The 16,814-nt window shown below is 44.8% G+C and overlaps 1 protein-coding gene across 1 annotated transcript; it reads left to right on the forward strand.

The window, feature by feature from the left end:
- The first annotated feature begins 3,367 nt into the window (after window positions 1-3,367).
- On the forward strand, window positions 3,368-4,202 carry LOC121846224 (caprin-2-like). The gene has a single exon (XM_042320060.1). The coding sequence runs from the start codon at window positions 3,444-3,446 to the stop codon at window positions 4,110-4,112; it is 669 nt and encodes a 222-aa protein (XP_042175994.1). The 5' UTR covers window positions 3,368-3,443; the 3' UTR covers window positions 4,113-4,202.
- The last annotated feature ends 12,612 nt before the right edge of the window (window positions 4,203-16,814 follow it).

Genomic DNA, 16,814 nt, shown 5'->3' on the forward strand with positions numbered 1-16,814 from the left:
AGCATCTCCAATCCAAAATTAAATCTAGAATCGGCTTGCTATTTCACAACAAAGCATCCTTCACTCATGCTGCCAAACATACCCTCGTAAAACTGACTATCCTACCGATCCTTGACTTTGGCGATGTCATTTTCAAAATAGCCTCCAACACTCTCAGCAAATTGGATGCAGTCTATCACAGTGCCATCCCTTTTGTCACTAAAGCCCCATATACTGCAACCTGTATGGTCTTGTTGGCTAGATGTTCGTCGCCAAACCCACTGGCTCCAGGTCATCTATAAGTCTTTGCTAGGTAAAGCCCTGCCTTATCTCAGCTCACTGGTCACCATAGCAGAACCCACCCATATCATGTGCTCCAGCAGGTATATCTCACTGGTCACCTCCAAAGCCAACTCTTCATTTGGCAGACTTTCCTTCCAGTTCTCTGCTGCCAATGACTGTAACCAATTGCAAAAATCACTGAAGCTGTAGACTTATATCTCCCTCAGAAACTGTCGTCAGCTGTTAGAGCAGCTTACCGATCACTGTACTTTTTAAAATCTTTATTTCACTAGCCAAGTCAGTTAAGAACAAATTCTTATTTTCAATGACGACCTAGGAACAGTGGGTTAGTGCCTGTTCAGGGGTAGAACAACAGATTTGTACCTTGTCAGCTCAGGGGTTTGAACTTGCAACCTTCCGGTTACTAGTCCAACGCTCTAACCACTAAGCTACCCTGCCGCCCCGTACATAGTGCATTTGTAAATAGCCTACCCAACTACCTCATCCCCATGTTGTTGTTTTTTTTTGCTCCTTTGCACCCCAGTATCTCTACTTGCACATTCATCTTCTGCACATCTATCACTCCAGTGTTAAATTGCTAAATTGCAATTACTTCACCACTATGGCTTATTTATTGCCTGTATATAGACTCTAGCTGGGTAGGCCTGTCTGGCTGTGGAGGCCTGTCTGGCTGGGGAGTTCTGCCAGGGGAGACATGCCTGTCTAGCTGGGAGGCCTGTCTGGCTGTGGAGGCCTGTCTGGCTGGGGAGTTCTGCCAGGGGAGACATGCCTGTCTAGCTGGGAGGCCTGTCTGGCTGGGGAGGCCTGTCTGGCTGGGGAGGCCTGTCTGGCTGGGGAGGCCTGTCTAGCTGGGGAGGCCTGTCTGGCTGGGGAGGCCTGTCTGGCTGGGGAGGCCTGTCTGGCTGGGGAGGCCTGTCTGTCTGGGGAGGCCTGTCTAGCTGGGGAGGCCTGTCTGTCTGGGGAGGCCTGTCTGTCTGGGGAGGCCTGTCTAGCTGGGGAGGCCTGTCTGTCTGGGAGGCCTGTCTAACTGGGGAGGCCTGTCTAACTGGGGAGGCCTGTCTGTCTGGGGAGGCCTGTCTAGCTGGGGAGGCCTGTCTGGCTGGGGAGGCCTGTCTAGCTGGGGAGGCCTGTCTAGCTGGGGAGGCCTGTCTGTCTGGGGAGGCCTGTCTAACTGGGGAGGCCTGTCTGGCTGGGGAGGCCTGTCTAGCTGGGGAGGCCTGTCTAGCTGGGGAGGCCTGTCTGTCTGGGGAGGCCTGTCTAGCTGGGGAGGCCTGTCTGTCTGGGGAGGCCTGTCTAGCTGGGGAGGCCTGTCTGTCTGGGGAGGCCTGTCTGTCTGGGGAGGCCTGTCTAGCTGGGGAGGCCTGTCTAGCTGGGGAGGCCTGTCTAACTGGGGAGGCCTGTCTAGCTGGGGAGGCCTGTCTGTCTGGGGAGGCCTGTCTGTCTGGGGAGGCCTGTCTAACTGGGGAGGCCTGTCTAACTGGGGAGGCCTGTCTAACTGGGGAGGCCTGTCTAACTGGGGAGGCCTGTCTAGCTGGGGAGGCCTGTCTAACTGGGGAGGCCTGTCTAACTGGGGAGGCCTGTCTAGCTGGGGAGGCCTGTCTGTCTGGGGAGGCCTGTCTAACTGGGGAGGCCTGTCTAACTGGGGAGGCCTGGGGGAGGCCTGTCTAACTGGGGAGGCCTGTCTAGCTGGGGAGGCCTGTCTAACTGGGGAGGCCTGTCTAACTGGGGAGGCCTGTCTAGCTGGGGAGGCCTGTCTGTCTGGGGAGGCCTGTCTGTCTGGGGAGGCCTGTCTGTCTGGGGAGGCCTGTCTGTCTGGGGAGGCCTGTCTAGCTGGGGAGGCCTGTCTAACTGGGGAGGCCTGTCTGTCTGGGGAGGCCTGTCTAGCTGGGGAGGCCTGTCTAACTGGGGAGGCCTGTCTAGCTGGGGAGGCCTGTCTGTCTGGGGAGGCCTGTCTGTCTGGGGAGGCCTGTCTGTCTGGGGAGGCCTGTCTAGCTGGGGAGGCCTGTCTAACTGGGGAGGCCTGTCTAGCTGGGGAGGCCTGTCTGTCTGGGGAGGCCTGTCTGTCTGGGGAGGCCTGTCTGTCTGGGGAGGCCTGTCTAGCTGGGGAGGCCTGTCTAGCTGGGGAGGCCTGTCTAGCTGGGGAGGCCTGTCTAGCTGGGGAGGCCTGTCTGTCTGGGGAGGCCTGTCTGTCTGGGGAGGCCTGTCTAACTGGGGAGGCCTGTCTAGCTGGGGAGGCCTGTCTAGCTGGCTATATTCTGGTTGAAACATGTATGGTTGAATGTCACCATGGAGCTAATAGATGCTCCATCATTGAATTCATGTTGACGAGAGGAATCACTTGAAGCCATTGCGTCTGGTCAGTTCTTTCAGTTTTGCTGTTAGTGTCCGCCTCCTTTTCAAATAAGCCCGCCTTGGAGGAGGGGCCAGAGCAGGAAGCAAGTTGTAGTCTTTCAGAAAGACGTCCAACGGCGTGATGAAACATCGACAACCTCATCTTACACCCACACAAACTCATAGTGTCAGTATAAAACAGAGCCTTGGAGAAGTGCCACGAAGCAGGACTATAGGTAAACACCCCCATCAATACACCAGAAGCTGTCATAGGGTGTATCGTTCAGCGCTATAAGCCCTGACCTGACTCCCTCCTGGGAAAATATGTGTGAAACACATCTCACTGTCATAGAAATGCCTCAGACATGATGAAAACAAGCCCAGATCCCCCCCAGGGTGACATTCCCCTTTAAAGACCAATTTTGTCATTTGAAAAAGTGCCCATTACACAATTTGTTTGGTTAGAAATTTTAGATATACATTTTTTTCAAGGCTACTTACTGAACTTTTCTGTTTCAATAAAATACATCATTTGAATAACAAACATAATGGTGGAAATTCATATTTGGCAGCAAGATACTTTAATCTGAAGACAAGTTAAATGTTAAATAAGGTTTATTGTTCTCTTACTTAAGCGACTGGCTACTCCATGTACTGGAGACAAACACTGTCCAAATATTTTTTTCCCACATTTCGCAACACTAGCGATAAAGAATTGCAAAATAAATGGAATGTACAAGGAGTGTCTGAAACAGCATCTACATCCTAGCTGAATAAAAACAGGCTGAGAAAACTCCAGAATCAACACAGGTTCCTAAATACAGGGAGAAATGAACACTGCTGCATTTCTGTTGGTTTCGCTGTGCTGCTGCTGCTGGCTGTCTGCGGCTCAACAAGAGACGAAAAAGACTGAAAATGAAGGTAAAGAATGCCAGACATCACAAGGCTCATGCTACCCTGACTTGTGCAAGCTGCTGAAAGACTTCGGTGTCATGGAGGAGAAACTGCGAACCACGGTGGAAAAACTGGGAGTCATGGAAACCCAGCTCAAAGTTAGCGAGAATCAACTTGAGGAACTGAAAAATAACGAGAGGAGGAAGGTGATCTTTTCGGCTGCCCTGGGCGGGAATGGGCACATCGGGCCAATCGACCATGACACTACCCTGATCTTCAAAAATATCATCACCAACATCGGCAGTGCCTACAATCCAAGTACAGGGGTATTTGCTGCCCCTATTGCAGGGGTCTACTACTTCAGTTTCTTCTACCATGCCGGAGGAAGTCAGACTAAATACATTTCATTGTTCAAGAATGGACAGCGCATGGTCACTTCCTCTGATCACCAGTCTAGCGGTGATGGAGCTGACAACGGGGCTAATGCAGTCACTCTACAGCTGGAGGTGGGAGACCAAGTGTTCATACGCCTAATGGCTAACACTCACGTGTGGGACTCTGTAAACCACACCACCTTCAATGGGTTCCTGCTCAAACAAGTGTGACGAAATACATTGGTAGCTCCGTCCTCTGCTTTCTACTTTTGGTGATGTTATTATTGTGAACAGCTAATCTTTCTCACATACTGTAACTCCTGTATCCTAATTCATAATGTAATCTATATATCCATCATAGTGTATTCAATATAACCATCTAATCCATCATCATGTAGTCTATATGTCCTTTTTTGATGTATTCAGGCATTGTTCGTAAAATACATTGGTAGTCTAGCGCTGTTCTCTATTTTGTAGGTTGAGTGATTGCATCTATTATCTTCTTTTGTTTCTGATGTGATTACTGTGTGTTGATGTTGTTGCACTCTTGTTTATCACCATTGTTGAAAAGCAATAAAGTCTTTAAAAAAAGAGATGGAAATCATTTCTGCCTGATTCCAGGTTTTCACAATTGTTAATTAACACACGTTGGCTGAAACTACATTTCAGGTTCTCTAAACTATACATTCAAATCCCAAAACAGTTAGACAATTTCCCACAAACCCCACAGATGTCTTGCAAAATGAAACACAGCAATCTAAATCCTTCACTCTCAGCTCAAAATGAAACTCTGCTTACTAATGAGACACAGCTAAACATCAAATTAATCTAACTTGGTGACAAACGAGATCACGCTAATGTGACATATTCAAAACACTACTATTTCAGTGTAAAGATGAAGATTTTGTTGTTTTACTGTATTTCGTTGGTGTGTACTGAAAACAAGAAAGGAACACAAATGCACAAATGTAAGTTTTATATTTCAATATGACTCAATAGATGTCAAACAGCACACATACTGTAAAAATGCAAACATACAGTAAAAATAATTTGCATATTCAAATGAAGAAACATATGCCTATTTGTACTACTGTATTGTATGTAAGATCAATTGAACAGAATAGATAAAGAAACTGTCAAAACACAGTTAAATCAACATCATAAGTCCAGAAAAAAACTACTCCATTGCGAAAACAAAATGAGTCATGTCTGTTGTTTTTGTTCTGGTCCTTGGCTCGACAGCGGGGGAAATATCTTCTGGAATGACACATCCATCCCTGACAGGACTCTGCTGGAACGTCGCCACAGGCCTCCTCCATGGCCTTGAGAAGGGCCACACGTTCATGGGGTTTGCGATCATACAGCTTCCGCCATGCGAAAACAACACCTCAACGGGGTTGAGAAATGGTGAATATGGTGGGAGATAGAATTGTAAACCTGGGATGGTCATGGAACCAGGTGCGGACTTGAGTGTGTGTACTTAAACAAGTTAGTATGGTAGTATGGTGGTTAGGGTAGTATAGTAGTATGGTGGTATAGTAGTATGGTGGTTAGGGTAGAATAGTAGTATGGCAGTATGGTAGTATGGTGGTTAGGGTAGTATGGTAGTATAGTAGTATGGTGGTTAGGGTAGTATGGTGGTTAGGGTAGTATGGTAGTATGGTGGTTAGGGTAGTATGGTGGTTAGGGTAGTATAGTAGTATGGTGGTTAGGGTAGTATAGTAGTATGGTAGTATGGTGGTTAGGGTAGTATGGTGGTTAGGGTAGTATGGTGGTTAGGGTAGTATAGTAGTATGATAGTATGGTGGTTAGGGTAGTATGGTGGTTAGGGCAGTATGGTGGTTAGGGTAGTATAGTAGTATAGTAGTATGGTGGTTAGGGTAGTATGGTGGTTAGGGTAGTGTGGTGGTTAGAGTAGTATAGTAGTATGGTGGTTAGGGTGGTATGGTGGTTAGGGTAGTATAGTAGTATGGTAGTATGGTGGTTAGGGTAGTATAGTAGTATGGTGGTTAGGGCAGTATAGTAGTATGGTGGTTAGGGTAGTATAGTAGTATAGTAGTATGGTGGTTAGGGTAGTATAGTAGTATGGTGGTTAGGGTAGTATAGTAGTATAGTGGTGTGGTGGTTAGGGTAGTATAGTAGTATGGTGGTTCGGGTAGTATAGTAGTATGGTAGTATGGTGTCAGGGTAGTATAGTAGTATGGCAGTATGGTGGTTAGGATAGTATGGTGGTTAGGGTAGTATAGCAGTATAGTAGTATGGTGGTTAGGGTAGTATAGTAGTATGGTGGTTAGAGTAGTATAGTGGTATAGTAGTATGGTGGTTAGGGTAGTATAGTAGTATGGTGGTTAGGGTAGTATAGTAGTATGGCAGTATGGTGGTTAGGGTAGTATAGTAGTATGGTAGTATGATGGTTAGGGTAGTATAGTAGTATAGCAGTATGGTGGCTAGGGCAGTATACTAGTATAGTAGTATGGTGGTTAGGGTAGTATGGTGGTATGGTAGTATGGTAGTATGGTAGTATGCTGGTTAGGGTAGTATGGTAGTATGGTGGTTAGGGTAGTATGGTGGTTAGGGTAGTATGGTAGTATGGTAGTATGGTGGTTAGGGTAGTATGGTGGTTAGGGTAGTATAGTAGTATGGTGGTTAGGGTAGTATAGTAGTATGGTGGTTCGGGTAGTATAGTAGTATGGTAGTATGGTGTCAGGGCAGTATAGTAGTATGGCAGTATGGTGGTTAGGGTAGTATGGTGGTTACGGTAGTATAGTAGTATAGTAGTATGGTGGTTAGGGTAGTATAGTAGTATGGTGGTTAGAGTAGTATAGTGGTATAGTAGTATGGTGGTTAGGGTAGTATAGTAGTATGGTGGTTAGGGTAGTATAGTAGTATGGCAGTATGGTGGTTAGGGTAGTATAGCAGTATGGTAGTACGATGGTTAGGGTAGTATAGTAGTATAGCGGTATGGTGGTTAGGGTGGTATACTAGTATAGTAGTATGGTGGTATGGTAGTATGGTAGTATGGTAGTATGGTGGCTAGGGTAGTATGGTAGTATGGTGGTTAGGGTAGTATGGTGGTTAGGGTAGTATGGTAGTATGGTAGTATGGTGGTTAGGGTAGTATGGTGGTTAGGGTAGTATAGTAGTATGGTGGTTAGGGTAGTATAGTAGTATGGTAGTATGGTGGGTAGGGTAGTATGGTGGTTAGGATAGTATAGTAGTATGGTAGTATGGTGGTTAGGGTAGTATGGTGGTATGGTAGTATGGTAGTATGGTAGTATGGTGGTTAGGGTAGTATGGTAGTATGGTGGTTAGGGTAGTATGGTAGTATGGTGGTTAGGGTAGTATGGCGGTATGGTAGTATGGTAGTATGGTAGTATGGTGGTTAGGGTAGTATGGTAGTATGGTAGTATGGTGGTTAGGGTAGTATGGTAGTATGGTGGTTAGGGTAGTATGGTGGTATGGTAGTATGGTAGTATGGTGGTATGGTAGTATGGTAGTATGGTAGTATGGTGGTTAGGGTAGTATGGTAGTATGGTGGTTAGGGTAGTATGGTGGTTAGGGTAGTATGGTAGTATGGTAGTACGGTGGTTAGGGTAGTATGGTGGTTAGGGTAGTATAGTAGTATGGTGGTTCGGGTAGTATAGTAGTATGGTAGTATGGTGTCAGGGCAGTATAGTAGTATGGCAGTATGGTGGTTAGGATAGTATGGTGGTTAGGGTAGTATAGTAGTATAGTAGTATGGTGGTTAGGGTAGTATAGTAGTATGGTGGTTAGAGTAGTATAGTGGTATAGTAGTATGGTGGTTAGGGTAGTATAGTAGTATGGTGGTTAGGGTAGTATAGTAGTATGGCAGTATGGTGGTTAGGGTAGTATAGTAGTATGGTAGTATGATGGTTAGGGTAGTATAGTAGTATAGCAGTATGGTGGTTAGGGTAGTATACTAGTATAGTAGTATGGTGGTTAGGGTAGTATGGTGGTATGGTAGTATGGTAGTATGGTAGTATGGTGGTTAGGGTAGTATGGTAGTATGGTGGTTAGGGTAGTATGGTGGTTAGGGTAGTATGGTAGTATGGTAGTATGGTGGTTAGGGTAGTATGGTGGTTAGGGTAGTATAGTAGTATGGTGGTTAGGGTAGTATAGTAGTATGGTAGTATGGTGGGTAGGGTAGTATGGTGGTTAGGATAGTATAGTAGTATGATAGTATGGTGGTTAGGGTAGTATGGTGGTATGGTAGTATGGTAGTATGGTGCTTAGGGTAGTATGGTAGTATGGTGGTTAGGGTAGTGTGGTAGTATGGTGGTTAGGGTAGTATGGTGGTATGGTAGTATGGTAGTATGGTAGTATGGTGGTTAGGGTAGTATGGTAGTATGGTGGTTAGGGTAGTATGGTAGTATGGTGGTTAGGGTAGTATGGCGGTATGGTAGTATGGTAGTATGGTAGTATGGTGGTTAGGGTAGTATGGTAGTATGGTAGTATGGTGGTTAGGGTAGTATGGTAGTATGGTGGTTAGGGTAGTATGGTGGTATGGTAGTATGGTAGTATGGTGCTTAGGGTAGTATGGTAGTATGGTGGTTAGGGTAGTGTGGTAGTATGGTGGTTAGGGTAGTATGGTGGTATGGTAGTATGGTAGTATGGTAGTATGGTGGTTAGGGTAGTATGGTAGTATGGTAGTATGGTGGTTAGGGTAGTATGGTAGTATGGTGGTTAGGGTAGTATGGTGGTATGGTAGTATGGTAGTATGGTGGTATGGTAGTATGGTAGTATGGTAGTATGGTGGTTAGGGTAGTATGGTAGTATGGTGGTTAGGGTAGTATGGTGGTATGGTGGTTAGGGTAGTATGGTAGTATGGTAGTATGGTGGTTAGGGTAGTATGGTGGTATGGTAGTATGGTAGTATGGTAGTATGGTGGTTAGGGTAGTATGGTAGTATGGTAGTATGGTGGCTAGGGTAGTATGGTAGTATGGTGGTTAGGGTAGTATGGTGGTACGGTAGTATGGTAGTATGGTGGTATGGTAGTATGGTAGTATGGTAGTATGGTGGTATGGTAGTATGGTAGTATGGTAGTATGGTGGTTAGGGTAGTATGGTAGTATGGTGGTTAGGGTAGTATGGTAGTATGGTGGTTAGGGTAGTATGGTAGTATGGTGGTTAGGGTAGTATGGTAGTATGATGGTTAGGGTAGTATGGTAGTATGGTGGTTAGGGTAGTATGGTGGTATGGTAGTATGGTAGTATGGTAGTATGGTGGTTAGGGTAGTATGGTAGTATGGTGGTTAGGGTAGTATGGTAGTATGGTGGTTAGGGTAGTATGGTGGTATGGTAGTATGGTAGTATGGTAGTATGGTGGTTAGGGTAGTATGGTAGTATGGTGGTTAGGGTAGTATGGTAGTATGGTGGTTAGGGTAGTATGGTAGTATGGTGGTTAGGGTAGTATGGTAGTATGGTGGTTAGGGTAGTATGGTAGTATGGTGGTTAGGGTAGTATGGTGGTATGGTAGTATGGTAGTATGGTAGTATGGTGGTTAGGGTAGTATGGTAGTATGGTGGTTAGGGTAGTATGGTAGTATGGTGGTTAGGGTAGTATGGTGGTATGGTAGTATGGTAGTATGGTAGTATGGTGGTTAGGGTAGTATGGTAGTATGGTGGTTAGGGTAGTATGGTAGTATGGTGGTTAGGGTAGTATGGTAGTATGGTGGTTAGGGTAGTATGGTGCCGCCTGAAATTGGGACAAGGGTTGAGTAGAAAAAACTCTATTTCTTGGAAATTGTTTTCTTACAGGTTTATGTAGAGTGTGTGCATCCTGCTCTGATAACCACTCATTCACTTTAGCATCGCTTAACCGGAATCCAGGATACCATTTTCCTGAAACACACACATACAAACAAAACCACAACACAGGAACTGGGGAACGTAACACCTGGCTATCCGTAAAAAGAGAAAATGGTGCCGTCTGGTTTGCTTAATATACAGAGCCGTAGGAAAGTATTCAGACTCCTTGACCTTTTCCACATTTTGTTACGTTACAGCCTTATTCTAAAATAGGTTCAATGTTTTTTTCCCTCTCATCAATCTACACACAATACCCAATAATAACAAATCAATAACAGGTTTTTAGAAATGTTTTGCAAATGTATTAAAAATAAAAAGTATTCTTGAGTATGACGCTACAAGCTTGGCACACCTGTATTTGGGAGGTTTCTCCCATTCTTCTCTGCAGATCCGCTCAAGCTCTGTCAGGTTGGCTGGGGAGAGTCGCTGCACAGCTATTTTCAGGTCTCTCCAGAGATGTTTGACCGGGTTCAAGTCCGGGCTCTGGCTGGGCCACTCAAGGACATTCAGAGACTTGTCCCGAAGCCACTCTTGCATTGTCTTGGCTGTGTGCATAGGGTTGTTGTCCTACTCTTTTCATCTTTCCCTCGATCCTGACTAGTCTCCCAGTCCCTGCCGCTGAAATACATCCCCACAGCATGATGCTGCCACCACCATGCTTCACCATAGGGATAGTGCCAGGCTTCCTCCAGACATGACGTTTGGCATTCAGGCCAAATAGTTCAATCTTGGTTTCATCGGACCAGAGAATTTTGTTTCTCATGGTCTGAGAGTCTTTAGGTGCCTTTTGGCAAACTCCAAGCGGGCTGTCATGTGCCTTTTCCTGAGGAGTGTCTTCCGCCTGGCCACTCCACCATAAAACCCTGATTGGTGGAGTGCTGCAGGTTGTCCTTCTGGAAGGTTCTCCCATCTTCACAGAGGAACTCTAGAGCTCTGTAAGAGTGACAATCAGGTACTTTGTCACCTTTCCAAATCATGTCCAATAAATTGAATTTACCACAGGTGGACTCCAATCAAGTTGTAGAAACATCTCACGGATGATCAATGGAAACAAGATGTACCTGAGCTCAATTTCGAGTCTCATAGCAAAGGGTCTGAATACTTATGTAAATAAGCTTATTTTTAATTTGTATTATTATACATTTGCAAAAGTTTTCAGAGACCAGTTTTTGATTTGTCATTGTGGGGTATTGTGTGTATATTGTTGAGAATTTGTATTTATGTAATCCATTTTAGAATAAGGTGTCACGCCCTGGTCAAAGTATTTTGTGTTTATCTTTATGTATTTGGTCAGGCCAGGGTGTGGCATGGGGTTTTTGTAATTGTGGTGTGTTTGTCTTGGGGTTTTGGTGGTGGTATTGGGATTGTAGCTTAGTGGGTTGTCTAGCAAGGTCTATGGCTGTCTGGAGTGGTTCTCAATCAGAGGCAGGTGCTTATCGTTGTCTCTGATTGGGAACCATATTTAGGCAGCCATATTCTTTGAGTTTGTCGTGGGTGATTGTCCTTAGTGTCCTATGTGTACTCGTTGTTAGTTTGCACCAGATAGGCTGTTTCGGTTTCGTTTATTGTTTTTTTGTAAGTTCATGTTTCTTTGTTATATTAAACATGGATCGCAATCGACACGCTGCAGTTTGGTCCGACTCTCCTTCATCACCACTAGAAAACCGTTACAGAATCACCCACCACCAACGAAACCGAAACAGCCTATCTGGTGCAAACTAACAACGAGTACACATAGGACACTAAGGACAATCACCCACGACAAACTCAAAGAATATGGCTGCCTAAATATGGTTCCCAATCAGAGACAACGATAAGCACCTGCCTCTGATTGAGAACCACTCCAGACAGCCATAGACCTTGCTAGACAACCCACTAAGCTACAATCCCAATACCACCACCAAAACCCCAAGACAAACACACCACAATTACAAAAACCCCATGCCACACCCTGGCCTGACCAAATACATAAAGATAAACACAAAATACTTTGACCAGGGCGTGACATAAGGCTGTAACGGAAAAGTCAAGGGTTCTGAATACTTTCAGAAGGCAGTGTAAGAAATTTGAAACTATTTGTACTTTTAGTATTGATATTTAAGTATATTTAAAAAATATACTTATATATATAAATATACCAAATACTTTTAGACTTTTTCTCAAGTAGTATTTTACTGGGTGACTTTCACTTAGACTTGAGTCATTTTCTATTAAGGTATCTTTACTTTTACTCAAGTATGACGATTGGGGACCTTTTCCACCGCTGGTTAGAAGCAAACCTTACAGCCTACATGGGCATAGGAAACGTACATTTATGGAGATACATCTGGGGTGTGCTTGACCTTTCATCTGTGGTGTGTTTGACCTTTCACCTGGGGTGTGTTTGACCTTTCATCTGGGGTGTGTTTGACCTTTCATCTGGGGTGTGTTTGACCTTTCATCTGGGGTGTGTTTGACCTTTCATCTGGGGTGTGTTTGACCTTTCATCTGGGGTGTGTTTGACCTTTATTCTGGGGTGTGTTTGACCTTTCATCTGGGGTGTGTTAGACCTTTCATCTGGGGTGTGTTTGACCTTTATTCTGGGGTGTGTTTGACCTTTCATCTGGGGTGTGTTTGACCTTTCATCTGGGGTGTGTTTGACCTTTCATCTGGGGTGTGTTTGACCTTTCATCTGGGGTGTGTTTGACCTTTCATCTGGGGTGTGTTTGACCTTTATTCTGCGGTGTGTTTGACATTTCATCTGGGGTGTGTTAGACCTTTCATCTGGGGTGTGTTTGACCTTTATTCTGGGGTGTGTTTGACCTTTCATCTGGGGTGTGTTTGACCTTTCATCTGGGGTGTGTTTGACCTTTCATCTGGGGTGTGTTTGACCTTTCATCTGGGGTGTGTTTGACCTTTCATCTGGGGTGTGTTTGACCTTTCATCTGGGGTGTGTTTGACCTTTCATCTGGGGTGTGTTTGACCTTTATTCTGGGGTGTGTTTGACCTTTCATCTGGGGTGTGATTGACCTTTCATCTGGGGTGTGTTTGACCTTTCATCTGGGGTGTGTTTGACCTTTATTCTGGGGTGTGTTTGACCTTTCATCTGGGGTGTGATTGACCTTTCATCTGGGGTGTGCTTGACCTTTCATCTGGGGTGTGCTTGACCTTTCATCTGGGGTGTGTTTGACCTTTCATCTGGGGTGTGTTTGACCTTTCATCTGGGGTGTTTGACCTTTCATCTGGGGTGTGTTTGACCTTTCATCTGGGGTGTTTCACCTTTCATCTGGGGTGTGCTTGACATTTCATCTGGGGTGTGCTTGACCTTTCATCTGGGGTGTGTTTGACCTTTCATCTGGGGTGTGCTTAACCTTTCATCTGGCGTGTGCTTGACCTTTCATCTGGGGTGTGCTTGACCTTTCATCTGGGGTGTGCTTGACTTTTCATCTGGGGTGTGCTTGACCTTTCATCTGGGGTGTGCTTGACCTTTCATCTGGGGTGTGCTTGACCTTTCATCTGGGGTGTGCTTGACTTTTCATCTGGGGTGTGCTTGACCTTTCATCTGGGGTGTGCTTGACCTTTCATCTGGGGTGTGCTTGACCTTTCATCTGGGGTGTGCTTGACCTTTCATCTGGGGTGTGTTTGACCTTTCATCTGGGGTGTGTTTGACCTTTCATCTGGGGTGTGCTTGACCTTTCATCTGGGGTGTGCTTGACCTTTCATCTTGGGTGTGTTTGACCTTTCATCTGGGGTGTTTGACCTTTCATCTGGGGTGTTTGACCTTTCCAATGCCGTCTTCTCTGACTGCTCCATTTGGTTTTAATCAACATTGATTTCTCACCTCGATCAATATCTGTCTTCTGATACTTCTCACCTCGATCAATATCTGTCTTCTGATACTTCTCACCTCGATCAATATCTGTCTTCTGATACTTCTCACCTCGATCAATATCTGTCTTTTGATATTATTCATCTCGGCTCCATATCTGTTGGCTGATCCTTTGGCGCCACCTATCGGTATTTTGGCGCATTGACCGTGAGACCTGACCTTGGTTAGAAATGGGCCAATAGCTAATAGAGTAAAAATAAAAACAGATTCAACCTGACAGGTCAGGTATAAAATAAAAGGTTTGTTATGGTCCCAGTTACGTTATTCTCCAGTCCCTTTGTCAGCTACAGAGACAAAACATTTGATGTGATTTGCACACAAGAAACGCTTAAAATAAGGGCTGAGTTTCGTGTAGGTTTACCCTGGCGTGACATTTTGATAACCATGTAAATCTCTCTTGGACAAGGTGACTTTTGTCAATATATTCACCGGTATTCACCCCCCCAAAATTAAATGCTAATTAGCTGCTAAGAACTATAAATGCCACGATGATCTGGATGAGACTGACGAATCGAGGCAAAGGTAAGAATCTCTGGATTACCTATCTAATGTTAGCTACATTTTCTAATGAATAAATTGACTACATTTCTTTAAATTGACAATTCTGTGAACTGTCTTGTGCAAGTTTTAAATGGACACAATACCTGTTAGCTACGGTGTCAGCTAGAGATGACGTGTGTCACACCCTGACCATAGTTTGCTTTGTATGTTCTATGTTTGGTCAGGGTGTGATCTGAGTGGGCATTCTATGATGCGTGTCTGGTTTGTCTATTTCTATGTTTGGCCTGATATGGTTCTCAATCAGAGGCAGGTGTTAGTCATTGTCTCTGATTGGGAGCCATATTTAGGTAGCCTGTTTGGTGTTGGGGTTTTGTGGGTGATTGTTCCTGTCTTTGTGTTTGTTACACCATATAGGGCTGTTTTTGTTTTTTTCACGTTTTCTTTTGTATATTGTTCTAGTTTCATCTTTATTAAAGATGTATCACAATAACCACGCTGCGTTTTGGTCCGCCTCTACTTCAACAGAAGAATCCCGTTACAACGTGCAGGAGCATGCTGGGATTTGTAGTTTTGCATGATGTCTACTTTGATACTAATTAGCATTTTCAAATCAGAGTAAATAGAGACAAATATATTGATTAAAGTCACCTTGTCCAGAGGGATTTACATGGTTATTAAGACTCACGCCAGGGAAAGCCTACATGAAACATAGCCCTTATTTTAAGTGTTTTTAAAATCACCTATATGAAAAATGTACGGTGGAAAAACAATTGGAACCATTTTCCTGTTTGAGTGCTAGGTTTTATGGGTATTATGACACCTCCACTGTGGGACTCTATAGATGGGCTGAGTCTTTTGACCTTTAACCCAAATACTCCATATTTGTATGTTTTCCCTTATGTAGTCCGACAGGTCGCTTGGTAACACATTTGCTTATAGTTCAACAAACCTTAAAGTAAAAGGTTGAAGTATGAAATGGCCTTTACTCCAGTGTGGGGGAAAGAAATATGTAGGCTAGATTAGTTTCCAAACCAGTAGATGGGCATCACATGCTCCCTCCTGTTCCTACACCTCTAAGGGTTAATAACAGACTCTTTGTCTGCCTCCCAAATGGCACCCTATTCCCTACGGCCCCTGGTGAAAAGACATGCACTATACAGGGAATAGGGGGTCGTTTTGGAAAGCAGCCTTAGAGGGATGGGCTTTACTAAACCCTGTACCTATTGTTAGTTCACAGTGACAGGAGGCTGGAAATGACACATTGTCACAGTGAAAGGCCTTTCTTTAAACATGTTTTCCCAACAATGCAGTTGTTATAGAAACGGTGGACTGTTTAAGGCCTTTCACTGGACTGTTTAAGGAGGGTTTGACTGGTTCAGAGATCAAAGTGCCACCGATGACGCATCGATAAGAATGCAGATGCAATGAGATGAAGCAGGAATCCACATAGTGGGTGTTATGTTCTGTTAATTACTGATGTTATAAATAAGTAATAAGAGCTAAGACACCACAGTGGGGGTTTTATTAACACAGACACATGATACTTTTGTGGTTTATTTATTATTTGAGGAAATACAAAAAGGTAGAAACAAACATGTTAAGTGACATGTGCAAAAGGGCTAGATAACTGAAATGCCTCTGGCTGGACTGACAGGAGTTACAGGAGAAATGGAAAGTAGGTAAGCGATATACAGTGGGGAGAACAAGTATTTGATGCACTGCTGATTTTGCAGGTTTTCCTACTTACAAAGCATGTAGAGGTCTGTAATTTTTATCATAGGTACACTTCAACTGTGAGAGACAGACTCTAAAACAAAAATCCAGAAAATCACAATGTGTGATTTTTAAGTAATTAATTAAAGTATTTGATACATCAGAAAAGCAGAACTTAATATTTGCTACAAAAACCTTTGTTTGCAATTACAGAGATCATACGTTTCCTGTAGTTCTTGACCAGGTTTGCACACACTGCAGCAGGGATTTTGGCCCACTCTTCCATACAGACCTTCTCCAGATCCTTCAGGTTTTGGGGCTGTCGCTGGGCAATACAGACTTTCAGCTTCCTCAAAAGATTTTCTATTGGGTTCAGGTCTGGAGACTGGCTAGGCCACTCCAGGACTTTGAGATGCTTTTTACGGAGCCACTCCTTAGTTGCCCTGGCTGTGTGTTTCGAGTCGTTGTCACGCTGGAAGACCCAGCCACGAACCATCTTCAATGCTCTTACTGAGGGAAGGAGGTTGTTGGCCAAGATCTCGCGATACATGGCCCTATCCTCCCCTCAATACGGTGCAGTCGTCCTGTCCCCTTTGCAGAAAAGCATCCCCAAAGAATGATGTTTCCACCTCCATGCTTCACGGTTGGGATGGTGTTCTTGGGGTTGTACTCATCCTTCTTCCTCCAAACACGGCGAGTGGAGTTTAGACCAAAAAGCTCTATTTTTGTCTCATCAGACCACATGACCTCCTCCCATTCCTCCTCTGGATCATCCAGATGGTCATTGGCAAACTTCAGAGGGGCCTGGACATGCGCTGGCTTGAGCAGGGGGACCTTGTGTCCGCTGCAGGGTTTTAATCCATGACGGCGTAGTGTGTTACTAATGGTTTTCTTTGAGACTGTGGTCTCAGCTCTCTTCAGGTCATTGACCAGGTCCTGCCGTGTAGTTCTGGGCTGATCCCTCACCTTCCTCATGATCATTGATGCCCCACGAGGTGAGATCTTGCATGGAGCCCCAGACCGAGG

Source organism: Oncorhynchus tshawytscha, linkage group LG03 (genome assembly GCF_018296145.1).
Source record: "Oncorhynchus tshawytscha isolate Ot180627B linkage group LG03, Otsh_v2.0, whole genome shotgun sequence".
Taxonomy (NCBI): Eukaryota; Metazoa; Chordata; class Actinopteri; order Salmoniformes; family Salmonidae; genus Oncorhynchus; species Oncorhynchus tshawytscha.

Excerpts from the sequence above, each read along its gene's own strand:
- LOC121846224 (XM_042320060.1), top strand. The coding sequence starts at position 3,444 with ATGAACACTGCTGCATTTCTGTTGGTTTCGCTGTGCTGCTGCTGCTGG.